Source organism: Melospiza melodia, chromosome 31, assembly GCF_035770615.1.
Source record: "Melospiza melodia melodia isolate bMelMel2 chromosome 31, bMelMel2.pri, whole genome shotgun sequence".
Classification (NCBI taxonomy): Eukaryota; Metazoa; Chordata; class Aves; order Passeriformes; family Passerellidae; genus Melospiza; species Melospiza melodia.
Window position 1 is genome coordinate 1036621 of NC_086224.1, and position 26403 is coordinate 1063023.

At 57.4% G+C, this 26403-nt stretch overlaps 1 protein-coding gene across 1 annotated transcript in view; it reads left to right on the forward strand.

Moving 5' to 3' along the window:
* ESPL1 (extra spindle pole bodies like 1, separase) overlaps window positions 1–26403 on the forward strand; it is a gene marked incomplete at its 5' end in the record, with an annotated part of 32376 nt that overhangs the window by 4545 nt on the left and 1428 nt on the right. Inside the window, 29 exons of the mRNA XM_063179206.1 lie at window positions 182–318; window positions 770–990; window positions 1365–1537; window positions 1610–1679; window positions 2954–3113; window positions 3868–4000; window positions 4935–5074; window positions 6538–6672; window positions 7489–7594; window positions 8203–8212; window positions 8393–8402; window positions 8556–8727; window positions 9354–9485; window positions 10094–10250; window positions 11036–11080; window positions 11469–11578; window positions 12102–13744; window positions 14841–15600; window positions 15689–15772; window positions 16487–16700; window positions 17598–17809; window positions 18448–18575; window positions 19563–19685; window positions 20211–20372; window positions 21449–21610; window positions 22292–22396; window positions 24332–24444; window positions 25183–25266; window positions 25959–26123. Coding sequence (XP_063035276.1) covers window positions 182–318; window positions 770–990; window positions 1365–1537; window positions 1610–1679; window positions 2954–3113; window positions 3868–4000; window positions 4935–5074; window positions 6538–6672; window positions 7489–7594; window positions 8203–8212; window positions 8393–8402; window positions 8556–8727; window positions 9354–9485; window positions 10094–10250; window positions 11036–11080; window positions 11469–11578; window positions 12102–13744; window positions 14841–15600; window positions 15689–15772; window positions 16487–16700; window positions 17598–17809; window positions 18448–18575; window positions 19563–19685; window positions 20211–20372; window positions 21449–21610; window positions 22292–22396; window positions 24332–24444; window positions 25183–25266; window positions 25959–26123 — 5866 coding nt within the window. The remainder of the gene's footprint in view (window positions 1–181; window positions 319–769; window positions 991–1364; window positions 1538–1609; window positions 1680–2953; window positions 3114–3867; window positions 4001–4934; window positions 5075–6537; window positions 6673–7488; window positions 7595–8202; window positions 8213–8392; window positions 8403–8555; window positions 8728–9353; window positions 9486–10093; window positions 10251–11035; window positions 11081–11468; window positions 11579–12101; window positions 13745–14840; window positions 15601–15688; window positions 15773–16486; window positions 16701–17597; window positions 17810–18447; window positions 18576–19562; window positions 19686–20210; window positions 20373–21448; window positions 21611–22291; window positions 22397–24331; window positions 24445–25182; window positions 25267–25958; window positions 26124–26403) is intronic.

Consider the following 26403-nt stretch of genomic DNA (forward strand, 5'->3'; position numbering starts at 1 on the left):
TCTTTGGTCACTGCAGTGTCCCATTGGTCACTCTGTCCCCGGGGGTTGGGGTCAGTTCTTTGGTCACTGCAGTGTCCCCTCCCTGTCCCGTTGGTCACTCTGTCCCCGGGGTTTGGGGTCAGTTCATCGGTCACTGCAGTGTCCCCTCCCTGTCCCGTTGGTCACTCTGTCCCCTCCCCAGCCGTGGTCGCCGCCCGCCTGGGCCAGGCCCTGCAGAGCCGGAACGTTCCGGAAGCGGCCGGAGCCGTGTGCGAGCCCCTGTGCCGGGCAGTGCTGGATGGCCATGGCTACAGCTGGGCTGGGGTCACCCCCGAGAGGGTACTGGGGGCACTGGGAGCACTGGGATGGGGGGTACTGGGAGCACTGGGATGGGGGGTACTGGGAGCACTGGGATGGGTACTGAGGGCACTGGAATGGGGCACTGGGACTACTGGGATGGGCACTGGGAGCACTGGGATGGGGGCACTGGGATGGGTACTGAGGGCACTGGGAGCACTGGGATGGGATCCTTAGGTGGGTTACTGGGAGTGTTGGGATGGAGTACAGGGTTACTGGGATCAGCTGGGGATGCTGGGAGGGCTGGAAGCCACTGGGGGTACTGGGAGGGGTTGTGGGATACTGGGGATACTGGGGTGGGGAATGGGGTCATTGTGGGTACTGGGAGGGCTGGGATCCCTGGGCATACTGGGCACACTGGGATCCCTGGGGATCACTGGGGATCACTGGGCACGCTGGTATCACTGGGATCCCTGACACTCCCTCTCCACAGCTCCACAGGTGTTTCCGGCTGCAGGTGCAGAGCTGGCGCTGCCAGGGGCACCCAGAGCGGGCCCTGGACACAGTGGCACAGTGGCTGCTGGCCCTGGGGACACCTTCCCAGGGCTTGGGGACACCTTCCCAGCCCGGCTCCCTGGTGGCTGAGCTGGTGACGCTCTGGGCCAGGATCAAGACGGAGGCGGCCAAACAGGGAGCAGAGGAGCTGAGGCTGAGGTGAGGAGATTTGGGAATTGGGGAATGGGGATTTGGGATTGGGGATTTGGGAACAGGGAATGGGGTGGGGGATTGGAATGAGGGAGCAGGAAGGGGCAATTGGGATGGAGGATTTGGAGGAGAGGATTGGAATGGGGAGAATGGAGTGGGGGATTTGGATTGGAATGGGGTGGGAGAGATTGAGATGGGGTTGGAATGGGGTAGGAGGGATGAGATGGGGACTACTGGGATTGGAATGGCATGGGGGAGTGGTGTGGGAGGGATGGGATGTGACTGGGAGAGGGGAGCCCCCTGGATTAGGGGAAGGTGGAATGGGGTTGGAGCTCCCGTCCCAGCCCTGCTGTTTGTTCCTGTGACCCCCCTGCTGTTCCCAGGACCCTGCGGGACGCCCTGGAGCCCCAGTGCCAGCCCCTGTGCGGGGACGCGCTGCTGCTGCTGCTGCTGGCCGAGCTCCAGGCCTACAAATCCCTGCGGGGCCCCACGGGGCCGGAGCGCTACAACGTGCTGTGCGACCTGCTGGGGCTGTGGGACCCCGAGGGGAGCTGGGACCCCCCTGGAACGGGGGATCCGGGGGGGAGCCGGGACCCCCCGGCAATGCTGGACCCCAACCGGAGCCTGCCCAGGGCGGTGGCGCTGCTGGAGCTGGGACAGCTCCTGTGCAACCACAGCTTCAGTGCTCACACGGAATGGTGGGTGCTCCAATCCTTCATCCTGACCCTGATCCCAGCCCTGGTCCTGATCCCAACCCTGATCCCAGTCCTCTATCCCAACCCAGCTCCTGTGCAACCACAGCTTCAGTGCTCACACGGAATGGTGGGTGCTCCAATCCTTCATCCCGACCCTGATCCCAGTCCTGATCCCAACCCTGATCCCGATCCTCCATCCTAACCCTGATCCCAATCCTGGTCCTGATCCCAACCCTGATCCCAGTCCTCCATCCCAACCCAGCTCCTGTGCAGCCACAGCTTCAGTGCCCACATGGACTGGTGGGTGCCCCAATCCTCCATCCTAACTCTGATCCTGGTCCCAATTCTCCATCCTGATCCCAACCCTGATCCTGATCCCAATCCTCCATGCTAACCCTGATCCTGATCCCAACCCTGATCCTGATCCCAATTCTCCATCCCAGTCCTGATCCCAACCCTGATCCTGATCCCAGTCCTGGCCCTGATCCCAGTTCTGATCCTGGTCCTGATCCCATTCCTCCATCCCAGCTCTGATCCTCCTCCCAGTCCTGATCCCATTCCTCCATCCTGATTCTCCATCCTGGTTTTCCATCCCAGTCCTGATCCCAACCCTGATCCCAGTCCCTCATCAACCCCAATCCCATTCCTCCGTCCCAGTCCTGATCCCAATTCTCCATCCCAGTCCTGATCCTGATCCCAGTCCTGGTCCTGGTCCCAATCCTCCATCCCAACCCCCTGCCCCTCATCCCAATCTTCCATCCCAATCTTCCATCCCAATCTTCCATCCCAATCTTCCATCCCAATCTTCCATCCCAATCTTCCATCCCCATCCTGATCCCGTTGCTGATCCTGATCCCAGTCTTGATCCCATTTCTCCATCCTGGTTTTCCATCCCAGTCCTGATGCCAACCCTGATCCCAGTCCTGATTCTGATCCCAGTTCTGATCCCAACCCTTCATCCCAGTCTTGATCCTGATCCTCAATCCCAATCCTCCATCCCAACCCTGATCCCAGTCCCTCATCAACCCCAATCCCAATCCTCAATCCCAGTCCTGATCCCAACCCTGATCCCATTCCTTCATCCTGGTTTTCCATCCCAGTGCTGCTCCCAGTCCTGGTTCTGATCCCAATCCTGATCCCATTCTTCCATCCCAATCTCTCGTCCCAATCCCTTTATCCCAAATTCCCCACCCCAATCCCCCTATCCCATCCCTGGGATTTTGGGATTTGTTCCCATTATTTTGGGGTTAATTCCTGGGATTTTTGGGTTCCCACAGCTCGGCCCTGGACGCCATCCAGGAGTCCCTGAGGCTGCTGGAGTCGCTGGCCCAGAATTCCCAAATCTGCAATTCCCAAATGCGGGATCAGCTCCTGGATGAACGGGCCCAGGCCCTGCTCTGGCTCCACATCTGCACCCTCGAGGCCCTCCTGGAAAAGGTGAGGGGCATTTTCCTGGGATTTGGGGCATTTGGGAAAATCCCGGAATTCTCTGCATGTCCCAAACCCTTCCCAGGGTGATTTTTCCAGGATTTTTGGGATTTTGGGACACCCAGATTTTGTGGGGCTGATTTTTCTGGGATTTTGGGGAATCCTGGGGTTCCCTGGGTGCCCCAAACCCATCCCAGGGATGATTTTCCTGGGATTTTGGGGATTCCTGGAGTTCTCAATCCCTTGCCAGAATTTTGGGGAATCCTGGAGTTCCCTGGGTGTGATTTCCTGGGATTTTTGGGGATTTTGGGGATTCCTGGGTTCGATTTTCCCGGGATTTTTGGGATTTTGGGGACTCCTGGAGTTCCAATCCCTGGCTATGATTTTCCTGGGATTTTGGAGTTCCCTGGGTGAAATTTCCCCAGGATTTTTGGTGATTTTGGGGATTCCTGCGTTTGATTTTCCCAGGATTTTTGGGGATTTTTGGGATCCCTGGGTTCGATTTCCCCGGGATTTTTGGGGATCCCTGGAGTTCCCTGGGTTCAATTTTCCCAGGATTTTTTTGGATTTTGGGGTTCCCTGGGTTCGATTTTCCCAAGATCTTTGGGATTTTGGAGATTCCTGGGTGCGATTTCCCCGGGATTTTGGGGTTCCCTGGGTTCGATTTTCCCAGGATTTTTGGGGATTTTGGGGTTCCCTGGGTGCGATTTCCCCGGGGATTTTGGGGATTTTTGGGATCCCCGTAATTGCCCTCCTTTCCCAGAGCGTGGCCCGGGATCGGCGCGGCCGGGGCCGGGCCCAGGGGGATCAGGAGGAGCCCGAGGGGGATCAGGAGCCCCAGGGGGAGCGGCCGGGGGCGCCCGACGGGATCTGCTGCAGCCTCAGCTCCGACCACGGTGAGAGAAAAGGAGATTTTGGGGTGAATGGGGGGGCCTGGAGGGGTGGGAAGGGGATTTTGGGGTGAGAAAAGAGGTTTTGTGGGAGGTGTGAAGACCCTGGTGGGGTGGGAAGGGGTTTTGGGGGATGGATGAAGACCCTGGAGGAGTGGGAAGGGGTTTTGGGGGATGGATGAGGGCCCTGAAGGGGTGGGAAGGGGATTTTTGGGGTGAATGATGAGGTTTTGTGGGATGGATGAAGACCCTGGAGGGGTGGGAAAGGGATTTTTTGGGAACCTGGTGGATTGGGATGAGCTTTTATGGGATTCTGGCAGGCTGAGAAGGTGATTTTTGGGATGAAAGAGGGTCCTGGAAGGGTGGGAAGGGGATTTTTGGGATGAGGAAAGAGGATTTGTGGGATGGATGAGGATCCTGGATGGGTGGGAAGGGATTTTTTTGGGATGGATGAGGATCCTGGATGGGTGGGAAGGGATTTTTTTGGGATGGATGAGGATCCTGGATGGGTGGGAAGGGAGTTTTTTGGGATGGATGAGGATCCTGGATGGGTGGGAAGAACTTTTATGGGATCCTGGAAGATTGGGAAGGGGTTTTTGGAACGCTGATGGATTGAGAAGGGATTTTTTGGAATCCTGGAAGGTTGGGAAGGGAGTTTTTGGGAATATGGTAGATTGGGAAGAGCTTTTGTGGGATCCTGGAAAATTGGGAAGGGGTTTTTGGGATCCTGATGGATTGAGAAGTGATTTTTTGGAACCCTGATGGATTGAGAAGTGATTTTTTGGGATGCTGGTGGATTAGAAAGGATTTTTTTGGGATCCTGGAAGATTGTGAAGAGCCCTTCCATCTTCCCCAGGATTATCCCACTTTGGGGTAAATAACAGTGGGATATAATGAAACCTTTCTTGGGGGATCCCCCCCGATCCACGTGTGCCCCCAGCTCTGTCCAAGCCCCTGGACGAGGCCTTTTCCCTGTGGAAGAAGCTTCTGGAACATCCCGGAGTTCCCTCCGTGCGCAGCCCCGAGCAGACCCTGAGCTCCCTGCAGCTCCTGGCAGCGCTCTACCGGCTCCAGGACAAGGTGAGGAGGAGGAGGAGGAGGAAGGAGAGGGTCTGGGATGAGGAGGAGGAAGGCAGGAAGAGGTTGGGATGAAGAGGGAGGGAGTTTGGGATGAAGAGGAGGGAAGGGAGTTTGGAGATGTGGAGGAGGAAGGAGAGAGTTTGGGGTGAGGGGGAAGAGGGAAAAAGTTGGCAAGGAGGAAGAGGGAGAGAATTTGGGGTGAAGAGGAAGAAGGAAAGAGTTTTAGGATGAGGAGGAAGAGGGGAAAAGTTTGGGAGGATGAAGAGGAAGAGTTTGAGATGAAGAGGAAGAGAATTTGGGACGAAGAGGAAGAAGGAGGGAGTTTGGGATGAAGAGGAGGGAGTGAGTTTGGAGATATGGAAGAGGAGGAAGGAAAGAGTTTGGGATGAGGAGGAAGAGGAGAAAGGCTTGGGATGAGGAGGAAGAGGGAGGGAGTTTGGGATGAAGAGGAAAAGGGAGTGAATTTGGGATGATGAAGAGGAAGAAGGAGAGTTTTGGGATGATGAAGAGGAAGGCAGAAAGAGTTTGGAGATGTGGAAGAGGAGGGAGAGAATTTAGGGATGAAGAGGAGGAAGAGAGTTTGGGATGAGGAGGAAGAGGGGAAAGGTTTGGGAGGATGAAGAGGAAGAGAATTTGGGATGATGAAGAGGAGGAAGGAAAGAGTTTGGGATGGGGAAGAAGAGGGAAAAAGTTGGGGAGGATGAAGAGGAAGAGGGAGGGGTTTGGGATGAAGAGGAGGGAAGGAGTTTGGGATGATGAAGAGGAGGGAGAGAATTTGGGATGAAGAGGAGAGAGTGAATTTGGGATGAGGAAGAGGAAGAGGGAGAAACTTTGGGATGAAGACGAAGAGGGAGGGAATTTGGGACGAGGAGGAAAAGGGAAAGAGTTGGGAAATGTGGAAGAAGAGGAAGGACAGAGTTGGGATGATGAACACAAAGAAGGAGACAAATTTAGGGATGAAGAGGAAGGAGTTCAGGATGATGAAGAGGGAAAGGGTTTGGAGATGTGGAAGAGGAGGACAGAGAGAGTTTGGGATGAAGAGGAGAGAAGGAGCTTGAGGTGATGAAGAGGAGAGAGAGAGTTTGGGAAGAAGTTTGGGAGGATGAAGAGGAGGATGGAAAGAGTTTAAGATGAAAAGGGAAGGAATTTGGGATGAAGAGGAGGAGGGAAAGAGTTTGGGATGAAGAGGAGGGAGAGATTTTGGGATGATGAAGAGGAAAAGGGAGGCAATTTGGGATGAAGAGGAAAAGGGAAAGAGTTTGGAGATGTGGAAGAGGAGGAAGAAGAAAGTTTGGGATGAGGAAGAGGAAGGAATTTGGGATGACGAGGAGAAGAAGGAACGAGCGGTTTTGGGGATGAGGAGGAGGAAAGGGGAGAGAATGTGGGATGAGGAAGAGCAGGGAGAGGTTGTTCTGGGATCCCTGGGATATTCTGGGATTTATCCGAGGATTTTCCCCTCCCAGCCCATCCAGGCCCTGGAGAGTTTCCAGCTGCTGCTCTCCCTGTGCCGGCGCCTCGGGGATGGTTTGGGGGCGGCCAACGCCCTGAGCCAGATCTGCAGGAGCCTGCTGCAGCTGGGGAGCCCTGGGCAGGCTCAGGTACGGCTGGGAAAAACGGGAATGGCCTGGGAATGGCCTGGGAAATCCTGGGAATGGCCTGGGAAATCCTGGGAATGTACTGGGAGTGTCCTGGGAAAATCTGGGAGTGTCCTGGGAAATCCTGGGAGTGTCCTGGGAATGTCCTGGGAAATCCCGGGAGTGTCCTGGGAAATCCTGGGAGTGTCCTGGGAAATCCTGGGAATGTCCTGGGAGTGTCCTGGGAAATCCTGGGAATGTCCTGGGAGTGTCCTGGGAAATCCTGGGAGTGTCCTGGGAATGTCCTGGGAAATCCAGGGAAATCCTGGGAATGTCCTGGGAAATCCAGGGAAATCTGGGAGTGTCCTGGGAATGTCCTGGGAAATCCTGGGGGTGTCCTGGGAATGTCCCTCCCAAATCCAGGCAATGTCCTTCCCAAATCCAGGGAAATCTGGAAATGTCCTTTCAAAACCCAGGGAAATCCAGGGAAATTATTTGGGAGTGTTCTTCCCAAATCCAGGGAAATATGGGCGTAACCCTTGGGCTAGGGGAAGTCCAGGATTCCGAAATCTCAGGAAAATCATCCCCCAGGAAGGGTTTGGGGCACCAAGGGAATCCAGGAATCCCGAAAATCCCAGGAAAAGGATTTCAGTGGGTTTGGGACACCCTGGGAACACCAAAAATCCCAGGAAAAGGATTTCAGTTGCTTTGGGACTTGCTGGGAACTATGAGTGTCCGAAAATCCCAAAAAATCCCAGGAAAATCCCAAAAATCCCGGGAAAATCCCCCCCAGGATGGGGTTTGGGGTTGCTGGTGCTGATCCAGGTGTGGCATTCCCAGGTTTTCCTGGAGGAGCTGGAATTTTGCCTGGGGGAGGACGAGGGCACCGAGGATTCCCGGCTGCTCCTGCGCCACTCCCGGCTCCTGCTGCGCAGCCAGCTCTGCTGCCTCCAGAAAAAGGCAAAAAATGGGGAATTTCCTCAAAAAAATATAAAAAAATGGGGAAGTTTGGGGTGGGGGGGTTGGGGTAAGGGGAGTGGGAGGGGATAAAAGGACTGGGATGGGTGAGATTCAGATGGGATCAACCCCATGACCCCAAATCCCCTTTTTCCCCCCCCATTTCCCCCCCATTTTCCCCCCATTTCCTCCTTTTTTTTCCCTTTTTTCCTATTTTTTCCCCACTTTTTCCCCATTTCTTCCCATTTTTACCAATATTTCCCATTTTTCCAGGCGGATCAGGGCATGGCCCTGCTGCTGGAAGGGGATTGGGATAAGAGGAATGGGATGAGAGGACTGGGATGGGATAAAAGGACTGGGATGGGTGGGATTGTGATGGGATCACCCCCCCATGACCCCAAATCCCATTTTTTCCCATTTTTCCCCAATTTTCCTGTTTTTCCAGGTGGATCAGGGCGTGGCCCTGCTGCTGGAAGGGAACTGGGATAGGATAAAAGGGCTGGGATGGAATAAGAGGACTGGGATGGGTGGGATTGCGATGGGATAAACCCCCATGACCCCAAATCCCATTTTTCCCATTTTTTCCCGTTTTCCCAGGCGGATCAGGGTGTAGCCCTGCTGCTGGAAGGGAATTGGGATAAGAGGAATGGGATGGGTGGAATTGGGATGGGATAAAAGGACTGGGATGGAATAAGAGGACTGGGATGGGTGGGATTGCAATGGGATCACCCCCATGACCCCAAATCCCATTTTTCCCATTTTTTCCCCATTTTTCCTGTTTTCCCAGGTGGATCAGGGTGTGGCCCTGCTGCTGGAAGGGAATTGGGATAAGAGGAATGGGATGGGTGGAATTGGGATGGAATAAGAGGACTGGGATGGGTGGGATTGCAATGGGATCACCCCCATGACCCCAAATCCCGATTTTCCCCATTTTTTCCCCATTTTTCCAGGCGGATCAGGGCGTGCCCCTGCTGCTGCAGGCCCTGAGGGAGCCCCAGGCCCCCAGGCCCACCCGGGGCTGGTTCCTGGCCCAGGCCCAGGCCCTGCAGGTCCTGGCCTCGTTCCTGGAGCTGCCCCCGGCGCACCTGGAGCTGCCAATGCGGGAGCTGATCCGGCGGCAGGGTGGGGACAGAGGGGAAATTGGGGTGGGGACAGAGGGACGGAGGGGTTTGGGGTGGGGACAGAGGGACGGAGGGGTTTGGGATGAGGAGGGAGAGGATGGAGGGGTTTGGGGTAGGGAGGGAGTTTGAGATGAGGAGGAAGAGGTTTTAGGATGGGGAGGGAGAGTTTGGGATGAGGAGGAAGAGGGAGGGAGTTTTGGGGTGAGGAGGAGGAAGAGGAGGGGAGGGGGTTTTGGGGTGAGGAGGAAGAGTTTGGGATGAGGAGGAGAAAAAGGAGTGAGGGGTTTTGGGGTGAGGAGGGAGAGGGAGAGAGTTTAGGATGAGGAGGAGGGGAGGGAGTGGAGTTTAGGGATGAAGAGGAGGAAGAGGGACGGAGTTTTGGGATGAGGAGGATGAAGAGGAAGGGAATTTTAGGGATGGAGAGAAACACAGAAAGAAACACTTTTGGGAATGAGGAAGAGGAAGAGAGAGAATTTGGGTTGAGGAGAAAGTTTAGAGAGGAGAAGGAAGAGTGGATTTGGGATGAGGAGGAAAAGGAAGGGTGAGTCACGATTCCTCCTCCTTTGCTGTGAGGAGGAGGAGGATGAAGGGCTGGGGATCCCCAGTGCTGATCCCACGGAATTCCAGGCTGGAGCAGCCCCAAGGTGGCCCTGCTGGAGGCGCAGAAGCTGCTCAGGAGTGTCCTGGTGTCCCTGATGGGCAGCGAGGTCCTGGGCAGCGCCCGCGGCCGCCCGCCCGAGGAGCCCGGCCCCGACTGCGGTCAGTGACGGGCTGGGGTGGGATTGGGGTCCCTGGAGTGGGATTGGGGTCCCTGGGGTGGGGTTGGGAGCACTGGAGTGGGATTGGGGTCCCTGGGGTGGGATTTGGGTCCTTGGGACGGGATTGGGATCACTGGAGTGGGGTAGGGATCACTGGGGTGGGATTGGGGTCCCTGGGGTGGGATTGAATGGGATTGTGGTCCCTGGGGTGGGCTGGGGGGCCTGGGTGGGATTGGATGGAGAATGGGGTCTCTGGGGTGGGATTGGGGTCCCTGGGATGGGGTGGGGTAGGATGGGATGGGATTGGGGTCCTTGGGATGGGATTGGGGTCCTTGGGATGGGATTGGGGTCCATGAGGTGGGATGGGATGGGTTTGGGGTCCCTGGGATGGGCTTGGGGTCCCTAGGAACCTCTGGGATGGGTTGGGGTCCCTCAGGAAGGGTTGGGATCTGGAATGAGCTGAACTCCATGGGAAGGTCCAGGAACCTTGGGAATGGCTCCTTCTCCCTGGAACAGCTCCATCTCCCCCGGGAATGGCTCCTTCTCCCCGGGACCCCTCCCCAGCCCGTGTCTCCCCCAGTGTTCCCAGTGCCACCCCGCTGTCCCCAGGCCCGGCGCTGGTGCACAAGTGGCAGGTGCTGGGGGACGCCCTGGGCTGCTGCCAGCGCCTGGTGACGCTGCTGGGCCACTGCGAGGTGCTGTGCAGGGCCAGGGCCTTCTGCAGCGAGGGGCTGACCATGGCCGGACACCTGCAGGCCGCCCGCCGGTCAGTGATGGGGCTGGGGTCGTTGGGAATGGGATTGGGGTCATTGGGAATGGGATTGGGGTCATTGGGAATGGGACTGGGGTCATTGGGAATGGGACTGGGGTCATTGGGAATGGGGTTGGGGTCATTGGGAATGGGACTGGGGTCATTGGGAATGGGGTTGGGGTCATTGGGAATGGGACTGGGGTCATTGGGAATGGGACTGGGGTCATTGGGAATGGGATTGGGGTCATTGGGGATGGGATTGGGGTCATTGGGGATGGGACTGGGGTCATTGGGAATGGGACTGGGGTCATTGGGAATGGGGTTGGGGTCATTGGGGATGGGATTGGGGTCATTGGGGATGGGACTGGGGTCATTGGGAATGGGACTGGGGTCATTGGGAATGGGGTTGGGGTCATTGGGAATGGGGTTGGGGTCATTGGGAATGGGGTTGGGGTCATTGGGAATGGGGTTGGGGTCATTGGGAATGGGACTGGGGTCATTGGGAATGGGATTGGGGTCATTGGGAATGGGATTGGGGTCATTGTGGTCATTGGGAATGGGATTGGGGTCATTGGGATCATTGGGGAATCATTGGGGTCATTGGTGACCAGCACTGAGGGACTGAGCATGGCCGGACACCTGCAGGCCGCCTGCTGGTCAGTAATGGGTCTGGGGTCATTGGAAATGGGATTGGGGTCATTGGAAATGGGAATGGCATCATTGGGGTCATTGGGATTGGGATCATTTGGAATGGGATTGGGGTTATTGGGATCATTGGGATTGGGGTCATTGGTGACCAGCACTGAGGGACTGAGCATGGCCGGACACCTGCAGGCCGCCCGCCGGTCAGTGACGGGACTGAGGTCATTGGGAAGGTGGTTGGGGTCATTGTGGTCATTGGGAATGGGGTTGGGGTCATTGGGATCATTGGGAATGGGATCACTGGGGTCACTGGGATTGGGATTGGGGTCACTGGGATTAGGAACGGGGTCATTGGGAATGGGAATGGGGTCGTTATGGTCATTGGGATTGGCAATGGCATCATTGGAGTCATTGGGATCAGGATCCCTTAGGAATGGTAGGGCAGGAGCTCATTCCCACCTCCCTCCCAGCTCCGGTGGGCTCTGAGGGGTCATTTTCCCCCCATTTTCCCCCCATTTTCCCCCCATTTTCCCCCCATTTTCCCCCCCATTTCCCCCCATTTTTTCCCCATTTTTCCCCATTTCCCCGCAGGTGTGCGTGGTTCCTGGTGCTGCAGTCCCAGCTGGAGCTGCAGCAGGGGGAGCTGGAGCTGAGCCAGTCCCACCTCCAGCACGCCCAGTTCCTGCTCCAGCCACAGACTGGTGAGCACTGGGATGGGGAAACACCGGTCTGGGAATGGGGGAAATCCCAGAGATCCCAGTTTGGGAATGGGGGAAACACCGGTCTGGGAATGGGGGAAACGCCGGTCTGGGAATGGGGGAAATCCCAGTTTGGGAATGGGGGAAATCCCAGTGATCCCATCTGGGAATGGGGGAAATCCTGGAGATCCCATTTTGGGTCTGGGGGAAGGATCAGGCTCGGACAGGATCCAAATTTTTGGACCCTTCTTTGGGCTGGAAAATCCCAAATTATCCTTTCCATCCCCTCCAGATTTAAACCCTGCTGGGATTCATTCCCTGCATGACTCCAAACCCCAAACATCCCTTCCATCCCATCCAGAGTTCAATCCCAATGGGAAGAGAACCCCAAACATCCTTTCCACGACTCCAAACCCCAAATCCTCCCTCAATTCCCCTTCCAGAACCCAAACCCAGCTGGGAATAGAACCCCAAACATCCTTTCCACGACTCCAAACCCCAAATCCTCCCTCAATTCCCCTTCCAGAACCCAAACCCCGCCGGGAGCCTCGGCCCCGCCGGGCCAGGATCCAGCTCCGGAAGGGCCCCCTGGACAGGAGGAACCCCCTGGACCCCATTGCTGACCCCGTTCCTGGCGGGGATGAGGATGAGGAGTTCCTGAAGGGTCCCTCCCTGGCCCTGCTGGCCCCGGCCGCGCTCCCGGAGCAGCCGGACGCCCTCACGGCCTCGCCGGAGCTGAAGGAGAGAAAAGCCTGGAAAAGTCTGGAATTCCTGTCCCACCCCTCGGGGTGTCCCTGCTCCTTCTGCCGTGACCCTGCCCTGGTGGCCCTGGGGCTGCGCTGGCTCCTGGCACAGGCCAGGACGTGGCTGCTGGCCGGGGAGGTGGCACCGGGGCTGGCACTGGTCAGGAGGGTGCTGCCCCGGTGTGCCAGCGCTGGCACCCGCCTGGCACGGGAGCTGTGGGGCAGGGTGCAGGGTGTGGGGCTTGGGGACATGGGCAGGGACAGGGACAGGAGTGTGTCAGACCCCTCTGGCAATGGGGACACCATGAGGAATGGGGACAAGAAGCTGCAGGGCCCCTCTGAGGATGGGGACATGATAAAGGATAAGGGAATTCCTGGCAATGGGGACATTGTCAGGGATGGGGACAGGAGTGTGTCGGACCCCTCTGGGAATGGGGACATGGTCAAGGGTGGGGACAGGAGTGTGTCAGACCCCTCTGGGAATGGGGACACCATCAGGGACAGGAGTCTGCAGGACCCCTCTGGGAGTGGGGACCCCTTCAGGGATAAGGGAATTCCTGGGAATGGGGACAGAAATCAGCAGGAGCCCTCCAGGAATAAAAACCCCTCTGGGAATGGGGACATCATCAGGGACAGGGACATTTCTGGGGACAGGGACATCCTTGGGGACAGGAGTGTGCAGGACCTCTCCAGGAACGGGGACAGCATTGGGGACAGAGACCTGTGGGATCCCTCCAGGCACAGAGACCCCTCTGGGGATGGGGACACCATCAGGGATGGGGACCCCCTTGGGGACAGCACCCCAGCCCCACTGGCTGAGCTGGTGGCCACTGGCTACTCCACGCTGGCCCTGCAGAGCCTGGCCAGTGCCTCCCAGTGCCCCCCAGTTTGGGACGAGGAGCTGGAGCGGGGTCTGAGCCTTTTGGGGTCCCTCAGTCCCCCCGTGGCCGGCCTGGGCGTGGCCGTGGCCACTCTGCTGCTGGCCAAAGCCGTGGCCACCCTCGGCCGCGTGGCCGCCGCCCTCGGTCACTCCGTGGACGATGTCCTGGCCCAGGCCTGGACCCCTCGTCCCCCACCCACCCCCAACCCCGCAAAACCCCCAAAAACCCCCAAAGCTCCCCCCAAAACCGAACCCCAAAAAGCCAAACCCCCCAAAACCAAGATCGGAAAGACCCCAAAAGTGAAGCCCCCCAAGTTTGGGGACGTTTTCGCCCTTGGGGACTCGGACCCCGAGGTTCCCCCCATTGTCCTGAGACCAGGGGGGCCCTGCACCCCCCACCCCAAATTGGGGGCGCCCCCAAAGGCGCTGCTGGGGGGGCCCGGGACCCCCTTCACCATCTTCAGCGAGGAGCCCTCCCCGCCCGGGGGCCGCTCCCGGCTCCGCAGGGCCCCCAAAATCCCAGCCAGGGTCAAGTCTCGCATCAGGGTGAGTCTGGGGAGGGAAATTTGGGGGGAAATTATTGAGGGGGAAAGGTTTGGGAAGGGAAATTTGGGGGGGAAATTTGGAGGGAAAATTTTCGGGGGGAAAGGTTTGGGAAGAGAAATTTGGGGGGAAATCGGGAGGAGGGAAAGTTTGGGAAGGGAAGTTTGGCGGGGAAAGTTTGGGAAGTGGAAATTTGGGATGGAAATTTGGGGGAAAGGGTTTGGGAAGGGAAATTTGGGATGGGGAAATTGGGTGGAGGGAAAGTTTGGGATGGAAATCTGGAGGGAAAATTTTGGGGGGAAAGGTTTGGGAAGGGGAATTTGGGGGGGAAATTTGGAGGGAAAATTTTGGGGGGAAAGGTTTGGGAAGGGAAGTTTGGGATGGAAATTTGGGAGAAAAGGTGTGGGAAGGGAAATTTGGGATGGGGAAATTGGGTGGAGGGAAAGTTTGGGATGGAAATCTGGAGGGAAAATTTTGGGGGGAAAGGTTTGGGAAGGGGAATTTGGGGGGGAAATTTGGAGGGAAAATTTTGGGGGGAAAGGTTTGGGAAGGGAAATTTGGGGGGAAATCTGGAGGAGGGAAAATTTGGGATGGAAATCTGGGGATGAAGGTTTGGGAAGGGAAATTTGGGATGGAAATTAGGGGAAATCTGGAGGAGAGAAGGTTTGGGGAGGGAAAATTTTGGGAGGAAATTATCGGGGGGAAAGGTTTGGGAAGAGAAATTTGGGGTGAAAATCATGAGGAGATCAAGTTTGGGAAGGGAAATTTGGGATGGAAAAGTTTAGGGGAACTGAAAATTTTTGGGGTGGAAGGAGAAGGTTTAGGGGAAAGGTTGGGAAAAGGATTTTGGAAGGGAAAACTTTGGGGGAGAGGAGAAGTTTTGGGGGGGAAAGGAAAAGTTTAAAATGGGGAAAAATTTTGGGGGGTAGAAAAAGTTTGTGAGGGAACATTTTGGAGAGGAAATTTTGGGAAATTAAGGAAAGTTTTAGGGGGGAAAATTGGTGGGGTTGGGGGAACTTCATGTGGAAAGCTTTGGAAGTTGAGGAAAAATTTTGGGCTGAAAATTTTGTGCTGAACCCCTTTGTCCCCTCTCTTTCAGGTGACATTCAGTGACAGCGACCCCGAGGAGCCCCAAAAGCCCCCAGATCCCCCCAAAACCACCCAGAAAATTTCCTCTGCCAAGAGGAGGATTCAGCCCCAAAAATCCCCCAGGAATTCTCCAGGAATTGGGGCTCGGACCCGGCGGGGACGGCCCCGAAAGGAGCTGGGGACCCCCAAAAAGAGGGAAAAAAGGGGAATCAAGCACGAGGAAAATGTGGAAAAAAAGGAAAATGACATCCCCCAAATGGCTCTGGAAAAGAGGGAAAGAAGGGGAAACTCCAGAGTGGAAAATGTGGAAAAAACGGGAAATCCTAACATGGAAAATGTGGAAAAAATGGGAAATCCCAAAATGGAAAATGTGGAGAAAAGGGGAGATCCCGAAATGGAAAAAACGAGACATCCCAAAATGGAAAATGTAGGAAAAATGGGAAATCCCAAAATGGAAAATGTGGAAAAAATGGGAAATCCCAAAATGGAAAATGCGGGAAAAATGGGAAACCCCAAAACGGAAAATGTGGAAAAGAAGAAGGGAAAACCCAAAAAACCTCTGGAGAAGAAGGAGAACAGGGGTCCCCGCCGGGCTGGGGGTCCCAGGGAGAAGAAGGAGAGGGGGAACCCCCAAAGTGGAATTTTGGAGGAAAAGAGGAACTGGGAATTTTCTGGGATTGAGGAGCGGGACCCCCTGAGGGCCGTGGAGGAGGAAGAGGAGGAGGAGGAGGAAGAGGAGATGAGCTTCGAGCTCCCCCCGCTACCCCCAGGTGAGTTTGGGGGATTTTGTGGGAGGGGTTCACCTTGGTGACCCCAAATTTGCCTTTTTTAACCCCAAAACTGCTCCATCTTTTCCAGGTGGGGCCAGCAAGGAAATGCCAGGAACTGGGGACAAGGGGGACCCCCTAAATCCAGAGGGAGCCCAGCCCTCTGCCCAGCCTGGTGAGCACCTGGAACTTGCAGGATTTGGGGAATTTTGGGGGCATTTTGGGGTTCAGCTGGGCATGGCCTGGCTTTTCCAGGGGTTTTCCTTTGTTTTCCAGGAATTTTTCTTCTTTTTTCTCAGGAGTTTTCTCTCCAGAACTTTTCCCCAAAACTTCACCTCTTCCCCTCAAATTTTCCCTTCTTCCCCAAAACTTTTCCTCCCAAACTTTTCCCAAACTTTGTCTCTCCTGTCCTGACCCCTCCTGTCCCCACTGACCTCTGTCCCCCCAGGTGACCCCTCACTGGACACTGTCCCATCTGTCCCCACTGACCACTGTCTCCTCTGTCCCCACAGGTGCCCCTTCACTGACCACTGTCCCCATTGACCACTGTCCCCTTTATCCCCATTGACCACTGTCCCTTCTGTCCCACAGGTGCCCCCTCTCTGGCCACTGTCCCTTCTGTCCCCATTGACCACTGTGACCTCTGTCCCCACAGGTGACCCCACACTGGACATTGGCCCCTCACTGACCACTGTCCCCTGTCCCCTCTGTCCCACAGGTGCCCCCTCTCTGGACACTGTCCCCTCACTGACCACTGTCCCTTCTCCGGCCGCTGTCCCCTCTGTCCCCACTGACCACTGTCCCCATTGTCCCCACAGGTGCCCCCTCACTGACCACTGTCCCCATTGGCCGCTGTCCCCACTGACCACTGTCCCCATTGTCCTCACAGGTGTCCCCTCCCTGGCCGCTGTCCGCTCGCTGCTGGCCGAGGCGCTGGCCTGGCTGGGGCACTGTCCCCCGGGCTCTGTCTATGCCCAGCTGTGCCAGCTGCTGGCGCTGGCCCTGGGGGACAGGGACCCGCTGGGCACGGCGGGGCTGCTGGCCGAGTCCCTGGGTGTCACCCTGCGCCACCAGCTGCTGGCCATCGTCCACGCCAGGGCACGGTGGGTCACGGGGTGGCACCTCTGTGTGGCGCCCTGTCCTCTGTCCCCTTCCCAGTGTCCCCATCCAGTGTCCCTGTCCCTGTCTGGTGTCTCCATCCTCTTCCCAGTGTCCCCATCCCTGTCCCTTTCCCAGTGTCCCCATCTCTGTCCAATGTCCCCTGTCCCTTCCCAGTGTTCCTTTCCCAATGTCCCCATCCCTGTCCAGTGTCCCCTTTCCAATGTCCCCATCCAATGGCCCTTCCAGTGCCACATGTTAATGTCCCTGTTCCCTTCCCAGTGTCCCTTTCCCAGTGTCCCCATCCCTGTCCAGTGTCCCCTGTCCCTTCCTAGTGGCTCTGTCCAGTGTCCCAATGTCCCCATGTCAGTGTCCCCATCCAGTGTCCCCATCCCTGTCCAGTGTCCCCTGTCCCTTCCAGTGCCCCATGTCAATGTCCCTGTCCCCATTCCAATGTCCCCATTGATGATTCCTCCATGGGGAAGGGGCTTATCCCATATCCTACATCCCAACAGGGAATGGGGCTTATGCCAGATCCCACATCCTGTCTCCCATGTCCCACATCCCATATCCTGTATCCCACACCCATATTCCTCATCCCATATCCCACATCCCATCTCCCATATTTCCATCCTGTATTCCACGTCCCACATCCCATATCTTGCATCCCATATTCCCATCCCAATGCCATAACCCCATCCTGTATCCCATATCCTTTATCCCATATCCACATCCCACACCCCATCTCCCATATTCCCACATCCCCATCCCACATATATCCTATATCTTATATCCTATATCCCATGTCCCACATTCCATATCCAGATCCCACACCCCCATATCCCTCATCCCCAAATCCCCATCCCGGCCCCATCCCAAGGAATTTCGGGATGACCCCACAGGAAGGAGAGGAAAGCAGCAGCAGCCGGAGGGGACATCTCAGATCAGCTCCGGGGCCTCTCCCTGGATTCCCAAAGTTCCCAGGATTCCCAAAATTCCCAGGATTCCCAGTCCCACCTGGCCAAGCTCGAGGAGCTTTTCCAGTTCAGCTCCGCGGGTTTGGGGCCGGCGCAGCGGGAGCGGTTCCGGGAGCAGCTCCAGAAGATTCCCAATGGTCAGTGCTGGGATTCTGGGCTGGGAGACCCCCAAATTCCCAGTCTGGGGGCTGGGAGATCCCAAATTCCCAGCATGGGGGCTGGGAGATCCCAAATTCCCAGTTTGGGGACTGGGAGATCCCAAATTCCCAGTTTGAGGGTTGGGAAATCCCGAATTCCCAGTTTGGGGGCTGGGAGATCCCAAATTCCCAGTTTGGGGGCTGGGAGATCCCAAATTCCCAGTTTGGGGGCTGGGAGATCCCAGATTCCCAGTTTGGGGATTGGGAGATCCCAAATTCCCATTTTGAGGGTTGGGAAATCCCGAATTCCCAGTCTGGGGATAAAATCCCAAATTCCCAGTTTGAGTATTTGGTGACCTTGAATGGGGTGGGAATGGTTGGAATTTAGGTCTGGGAGTTTTTCCAGTTTTGGGATTCCATGGGGTGACATTCCAGGGTCAGTGCCACATTTGGGGTGTCCCCGCAGGTGTCACCATGTGCCAGCTGTCCCTGGTCAGTGCCACCCCCGGTGCCCTCGGGGACACGGAGGTGGCCTTGGATGGGGTGGGAATGGTTGGAATTTTTCCAGATTTGGGATTTCGTGGGGTGGAATTTTGGGGAATTCCAGGGTCAGTGCCACGTTTGGGGTGTCCCCGCAGGTGTCACGGTGTGCCAGCTGTCCCTGGTCAGTGCCACCCCCGGTGCCCTCGGGGACACGCTGCTGCTGACCCGGCTGGAGCGCGGCCAGGAGCCCGTCAGCGTGCGCATCGCCACCGAGCGCTGCCAGGTCAGAGGGAGCTTCATCCTCCTCATCATCATCCTCATCTTTGTCATCATCATCCTAATCCTCATCTTCATCTTTGTTCTCATCTTCATCCTCCTCCTCATCTTCATCCTTATCTTCATACTCATTGTCATCCTCCTCCTTCTCTTTCTCCCTCTCCTCATCCTCCTTCTCATCTTCATCCTCCTTCTCCTCATCCTTCTCTTTCTCCTTCTCCTCCTCCTCATCTTCATCCTTCTCCTGTGGGGGGTGGAGGGCCCTGACCATTACAGGGATGGGATCCTGGCTCCATCCTTTTCTTCCTCACCCTCCTTTCCTCCTCTTCCTCCTTTTCCTGGCATGGGGACACCTGCAATTCCAAAGATTGGGATCCCAAATCCATCCTCATCCTCCTCTCCCCATTCCAGGGATTGAGATCCCAAACCCTTCCCCATTGCAGAGACTGGGATCCCAAACCCCTCCAGATTCCAGGGACTGGGATCCCAAACTCCTCCTGTCACATTCCAGCCACCCCTGAGCAGGATCCTGTGGGAATTTGAGTGGATCCAGCAGAATTTGGGGTGTCACCCCAAATTCCAGGGACTGGGATCCCAAACCCCTCCTGATTTCAAGGATGGGGATCCCAAACCCTTCCTGTCCCATTCCAGGCCACCCTGAGGAGAGTTCTGCAGGAATTCAAGGGGGGAGCAAGGGGTGAAGAATTCAAGGGGTCACCCTGAATTCCAGGGATTGGGATCCCAAACCCCTCCCAGTTCCAGGGACTGGGATCCCAAACCCCTCCAGATTCCAAGGATTAGGATCCCAAACCCGTCCAGATTCCAGGGATTGGGATCCCAAACCCCTCCTGTCCCATTCCAGGCCCCCCTGAGCGGGATCCTGCGGGAATTCGAGTGGGAACAGTGGGGTCACCCCAAATTCCAGGGATTGGGATCCCAGACCCCTCCCAGTTTCAAGCACTGGGGGTCCTAAACCCCTGCTGTCCCATTCCAGGCCCCCCTGAGCGGGATCCTGCGGGAATTCGAGCGGATCCAGCGGGAGCAGCGCGAGGCCAATGCCTGCACCGAGCGCCAGGAGTGGTGGGAGCGGCGATCCCGGCTGGACCTGCGCATGCAGGTGGGACAGGGACCCCAAAATCCGGGAAAAAAAACCCCAAAACTCCCCTGGGATTCCCTGGAAAACCCCCTGAAAAACTCCCCTGGGATTCCTGTGGGATTTTTCCTTGGATTCCCTGGGAATCCCCCTAAGATTCAATGGGATTTTCCTGATTCCCTGTGGGATTTCCCTGAGATCCCCAATGGGATTTTCCCTGGGATTCCCTGGAAAATACCTTGAGATTCAATGGGATTTTCCCTGACATTCTCTGGGATTTTCCCTGGGATCCCTGATGGGATTTTCCCTGGAAATCCCCCTAAGATTCCATGGGATTTTCCTGATTCCCTGTGGGATTTCCCCTGAGATTCCTGTGGGATTCCCTGTGGGATTTCCCCTGAGATTCCTGTGGGATTCCCTGTGGGATTTCCCCTGGGATTCCTGCTGGGATTTCCTTTGGGATTTTTGCTGGGATTCCCGAGGGATTTCCCATAGCAATCCCAGATTTTTGGGGTCGGGATCCCGCTCCCATTGTGTGTTTTTCCCCAGAGCCTGATCCAGAGCCTGGACTCGGAGGTTTTGGGGTGCTGGCGGGGGCTGCTGCTGCCCCGGGATCCTGAGAATTCCCCCCTGGATGAGCAGGAATTGTCCCAGCTGCTCCAGGAGCTCCAGGAATGCGGCTGGGAGCGCCCCGAGCCCGCCCTGCTCCGGGTACGGGGCTGGGGTTTGGGATTTGGGGTTTAGAATTTGGGATTTGGGGTTTGGGGCTGCTCCAGGAGCTCCAGGAATGCGGCTGGGAGCGCCCCGAGCCCGCCCTGCTCCAGGTATGGGGCTGGGATTTGGAATTTGGGAGTTGGGATTTGGTTTTGGGACTGGGATTTGGGATTGGGAGTTGGGGTTTGGCATTTGGGGTGGTGATCATTCCATTTGAGGGTGCTGATCCCAGGATTTTTGGGGTTCTGATCCTGGATTTTGGGATTCTGATCCCAGAATTTGGGGTTCTGATGACAGAATTTGGAGTGCTGATCTCAGATTTTGGAGCTCTGATCCCATTTTTTGGGATTTCCCCCTGGAACTGCCCCTCTGTGTCCCCAGGTGCTGCTGTCAGTGCTGTCCCCAGCTGATGTCCGGTCTCTGGCCGCAGCGCTGTGTCCAGCCCAGGGTTCTCCCAGATCTTGGGGTTCTCCCACATTTTGGGGTTTTGATCCCACATTTTGGGATTTCCCCCTGTGATATCCCTCTCCCTCCTCAGGTGTTGCTCTCGGTGCTCTGCCCGGCCGATGCCCGCTCTCTGGCCAATGCCCTGTGCCCGGCCCGGGGTTCCCCACATTTTGGGGTTCTGATCCCATTTTTGGGGGTTTTCCCCCTGTAATATCCCTCTCCCTCCGCAGGTGTTGCTCTCAGTGCTCTGCCCGGCCGATGCCCGCTCTCTGGCCGCTGCCCTGTGCCCGGCCCGGGGTTCCCCACATTTTGGGGTTTTGATCCCACATTTTGGGATTTCCCCTGTAATATCCCTGTCCCTCCCCAGGTGCTGCTCTCAGTGCTCTCCCCGGCCGATGCCCTGTGCCCGGCCCGGGGTTCCCCCCATTTTGGGGTTCTGATCCCATTTTTGGGGGTTTTCCCCCTGTAAGTGTCCCTGTCCCTCCCAGGTGCTGCTGTCCGTGCTCTGCCCGGCCGATGCCCGCTCTCTGGCCGCTGCCCTGTGCCCGGCCCGGGGTTCTCCCACATTTTGGGGTTCTGATCCCACATTTTGGGATTTCCCCCTGTAATATCCCTGTCCCTCCCAGGTGCTGCTGTCCGTGCTCTGCCCGGCCGATGCCCGCTCTCTGGCCGCTGCCCTGTGCCCGGCCCGGCCGCTGCGGGCGCGGCTGCTGCTGGACGAGGCCCTGGAGCGGCGCCGGGAGAGCCCCGGGGGCAGCGCGGGGTCCCTGGTGCTGCTGCTGGACAGGGTGAGTGAGAGCCCCCCTGCGTCCCCACCGCCCTTCCTCATCATCATCCTCCTCCTCTTCTCCCTACTCCCGCTTCCCCTTTCCTCCTCTCCTTCCTCCTCCTTTTCCCCACTTTCTCTTCCTCTCCCGCCTCTTCCTTCTTCTCTTCCTCTTCTTCTCCCTATTCCCGCTTCCCTTTTCCTTTTCCTTCTTCCTCCTCTTTCCTTCTTCCTCCTCTTTCCTTCTTCCTCCTCTTCCTCTTTCTCCTCCTTTTCCTTTTTCCTCCCCCTTCTTCCTTCCCTTTCCTCCTCTTCCTCCTCCTCTTCCTCCTCCTTTTCCTTCTTCCTCCTCCTCTTTCTCCTCCTTTTCTGTTTTCTTCCTCCTTTCTCCCCTTTCCTCTTCTTCCTCCTTCTCTTCCTTCTTCCTCCTCCTCTTCCTCCTTTTCACCACTTCATCTTTGTTTTCCCCCTCTTCCTCCTCCTTTTTCCTTCTTCCTTCTCCTTTTCTTCTTCCTTTCCTCTTCTTCCTCGTCCTCTTCCTCCTTTCCCCCACTTTCTTTTCCTCCCCTTCCTCATCTTCTTCCTCCTCCTCTTCTTCACCTCCCTTTTCCTCTTCCTCCCCTTTCTCCTCCCCTTCCTCCTCCTCCTCCTCTTCCTCCCCTTTCCCTTTTTCCCTCACGCTGTCCCGTCCCTGTCCCTGCAGCACCTGCAGCGCCTCCCCTGGGAGAGCTCCGGGACCCTGCGGAACGTTCCGGTGACGCGGCTGCCGGGGCTGCGCTTCCTGCTGCGCTACGGGCTGGGACAGCAGGTACCTGGGGACACACCTGGGGACACAGGGACACACCTGGGGACAGCTGGGGACACAGGGACACACCTGGGCACACACACTGCCAGGGCTGCGCTTCCTGCTGCGCTACGGGCTGGGACAGCAGGTACCTGGGGACACCTGAGGGGACACTTGGGGACACAGGGACACATCTGGGGACAGCTGGGGACACAGGGACACACCTGGGGACAGCTGGGACACACCTGGGCACACACACTGCCAGGGCTGCGCTTCCTGCTGCGCTACGGGCTGGGACAGCAGGTACCTGGGGACACACCTGGGGACAGCTGGGGACAGGGACACACCTGGGGGCACACCTGGGACAGAGGGACACACCTGGGATTGGGCACGCACACTGCCGAGGCTGTGCTTCCTGCTGCACTATGGGCTGGGACAGCAGGTACCTGGGGACACACCTGGGGACACAGGGACACACCTGGGGACAGCTGGGATACACCTGGGAATGGGCACACACACTGCCGGGGCTGCGCTTCCTGCTGCGCTACGGGCTGGGACAGGTGCCTGGGGACACACCTGGGGACACAGGGACACACCTGGGGACACACCTGGGGACACAGGGACACACCTGGGGACACAGGGACACACCTGGGGACAGCTGGGGACACAGGGACACACACCTGGGAATGGGCACACACACCTGGGATTGGGGACACACACTGCCAGGGCTGCGCTTCCTGCTGCGCTACGGGCTGGGACAGCAGGTACCTGGGGACACACCTGGGGACAGCTGGGGACAGGGACACACGCCTGGGACACACCTGGGACAGAGGGACACACCTGGGATTGGGCACACACACTGCCGGGGCTGTGCTTCCTGCTGCGCTATGGGCTGGGACAGCAGGTACCTGGGGACACACCTGGGGACACACCTGGGGACACACCTGGGGACACACCTGGGGACAGCTGGGATACACCTGGGAATGGGCACACACACTGCCGGGGCTGCGCTTCCTGCTGCACTACGGGCTGGGACAGGTGCCTGGGGACACACCTGGGGACAGAGGGACACACCCCTGAGGGGACAGGGACACACCTGGGGACACCTGGGGACAGGGACACACCTGGGACAGGGACACACACCTGGGAATGGGCACACACACTGCCGGGGCTGCGCTTCCTGCTGCGCTATGGGCTGGGACAGCAGGTACCTGGGGACACGCCTGGGGACAGAGGGACACACCTGGGGACACAGGGACACACCTGGGGACACACCTGGGGACAGGGACACACCTGGGAATGGGCACACACACCTGGGATTGGGGACACGTCACTGCCGGGGCTGCGCTTCCTGCTGCGCTACGGGCTGGGACAGCAGGTACCTGGGGACACACCTGGGGACAGGGACATACCTGGGGACACCTGGGGACAGGGACACACCCCTGGGACACACCTGGGAATGGGCACACACACTGCTGGGGCTGCGCTTCCTGCTGCGCTACGGGCTGGCACAACAGGTACCTGGGGACACACCTGGGGACAGGGACACACGCCTGGGATTGGACACACACATCTGGGATTGGGGACAGGGACACACCTGGGGACAGCCACAAACCTCTGGGATTGAGGACACACCTGGGACAGGAATTCACCTGGAACACACCTGAGACTGGGGACACACCTGGGAAATAGGGACACACCCGGGGACAGCTGGGATTGGAGGGACAAAATGGGTTTTGGGGCTGATTTGGGGGACAGCTCCTGCAGGTACACCAGAGGGACAAAAACCTGGGGACAGGGACACACCTGGGGTTGGGGACACATCTGGGACACACCTGGGGTCAGGCACACACCTGGGATTGGGGACACGCCTGGACAATAGGGACACACCTGGGACAGGGCCACACCTGGGTGCCGTTCCCGTTTTGGGGTCCCTCATTCCCCGGCGTTTCCCTGCAGCGCTCGGGGTCGGTGCTGAGCCGGGGCGTGAACCCCAAAAACGCTTTCTACGTGCTGAACCCCCAGCGGGACCTGGGCGGCACCGAGGAGCGGTTCCGGGCCTGGTTCGAGAGGTGCCGCCCCAAAACCACCCCCGGGACCCCAAAAACCCCCCCCGGCATCGCAAAAATCCTCACCGGGACCCCAAAAACACCCCTGGGACCCCAAAAATTACCCTGGGGACTCCAAAAACCCCACTGGGATCCCAAAATCCTCCCCGGAATCCCAAAAATCCCCTTCAGGACCCTAAAAGCCCCCTGGGATCTCAAAAATACACCTGGGATTCCAAAGATCCCCTCCAGGACCCCCAAAATCCCCCCAGAATCCCCAAAATCCTCTCCAGGATCCCAAAAATCCCCACAGAATCCCAAAATACCCCTCAAGGACCCTAAAAATCCCTTTCAAAACCCCAAAATTTCTTAGGGAACCCCAAATCCTGCCCTTTCTCCCCAGTTTGGGTTCTGCACCCCAAACCCTGCCCCTTTTTCCCCAATTTTGGGTTCTGCACCCCAAACCCTGCCCCTTTTTCCCCATTTTCCTTCTCCCATCCTGATTTTCCCCTTTTTCCCATTTTTTTCCCCCATTCCCAGCGAGCCTGGCTGTCGCAGGATCTCCCATGCCGATTTTCCCATTTTTTCCCCCGTTTTTCCCCCATTCCCAGCGAGCCCGGCTGGCGCGGGGTCTCCCATGCCAATTTTCCCATTTTTTCCATTTTTTTTCCCCCGTTTTTCCCCCATTCCCAGCGAGCCCGGCTGGCGCGGGGTCTCCCATGCCAATTTTCCCATTTTTCCCATTTTTTCCCCCATTCCCAGTGAGCCCGGCTGGCGTGGGGTCTCGGGGGCGGCGCCGACCCCGCAGCAGCTGCAGGAGGCACTGGGGGAGCGCGACCTCTACATGTGAGAGACCCCCCAAAAACTGGGGGGCTGGGGTCGGGGCTGGGGGGGATTTTGGGGAGATTTGGGGCCTGATTTGGGGTTGGGTTTTCGGGACATTTCGGGTTGGATTTGGGGTTGAATTTTCGGCACATTTGGGGTTGGATATTGGGGAGATTTGGGGCTGATTTGGAATTGAATTTTGGGGTGGATTTGGGGCTGAGTGGGGGGGGGATTTGGGGTTGGATTTTGGGGAGATTTGGGGCTCATTCAGGACTGGATGTGGGGCCAGATTTGGGGTTGGATTTGGGGCTGATTTGGGGTCGGGTTTGGGGGGGATTTTGGGCTCATTTGGGGTTGGATTTTGGGGATATTTGGGGTCGGGTTTGGGGTTGGATTTGGGGGAGATTTGGGGTTAGATTTGGGGGGGATTTGGGGCTGGGTTTGGAGATGATTTGGGGTTGGATTTTGGGGCGATTTGGGGCTGATTCAGGACTGGATTTGGGGCCAGATTTTGGGGGAGATGTGGGATCGGGTTTGGGGATGATTTGAGGTTGGATTTTGGCGCTGATTAGGGGTGAGTTTGGGGTCAGTATTGGCGTCAGATTTGGGGTATTTTCGGGGCATTTTTTTCAGTACTCCCTGCTGGTTTTGTGGTCGGTTTGGGGCTGATTTGGGGTCGGTTTTGGGGCTGATTTTGGGGTCCATGCCCGCAGTTACGCCGGTCACGGAGCCGGGGCGCGGCTCCTGGACGGGCAGAGCCTCGCCCGCCTCCCCTGCCGGGCCGTGGCTTTGCTCTTCGGCTGCTCCAGCGCCGCCCTCGCCCCACGGGGAACGCTCGAGCCCTCGGGCCCCGTGCTCAAATTCGTCCTGGCCGGGTGGTGAGTGCAAGATTGGGGTTGGGGTTGGGGGAATTGGGATTTGGAGGGTTGGGGGTTTGGGGGATTGGGGATTTGGGGTTTGGAGATTTGGGGGATTGGGATTGGGGTTTGCAGTTGGAGGTTTGGGATTGCGGTTTGGGATTTGGAGGTTTGGGGGAATGGGGATTTGGGGTTGAAGGTTTGGGATTTGGGGATTGGGGGTTTGGGGGTTGGAGTTGGGGATTGGGAGTTTGGGGATTGGTGGTGGCTTTGGGGATTTGGGGCTCTGGGACTTTGAGGT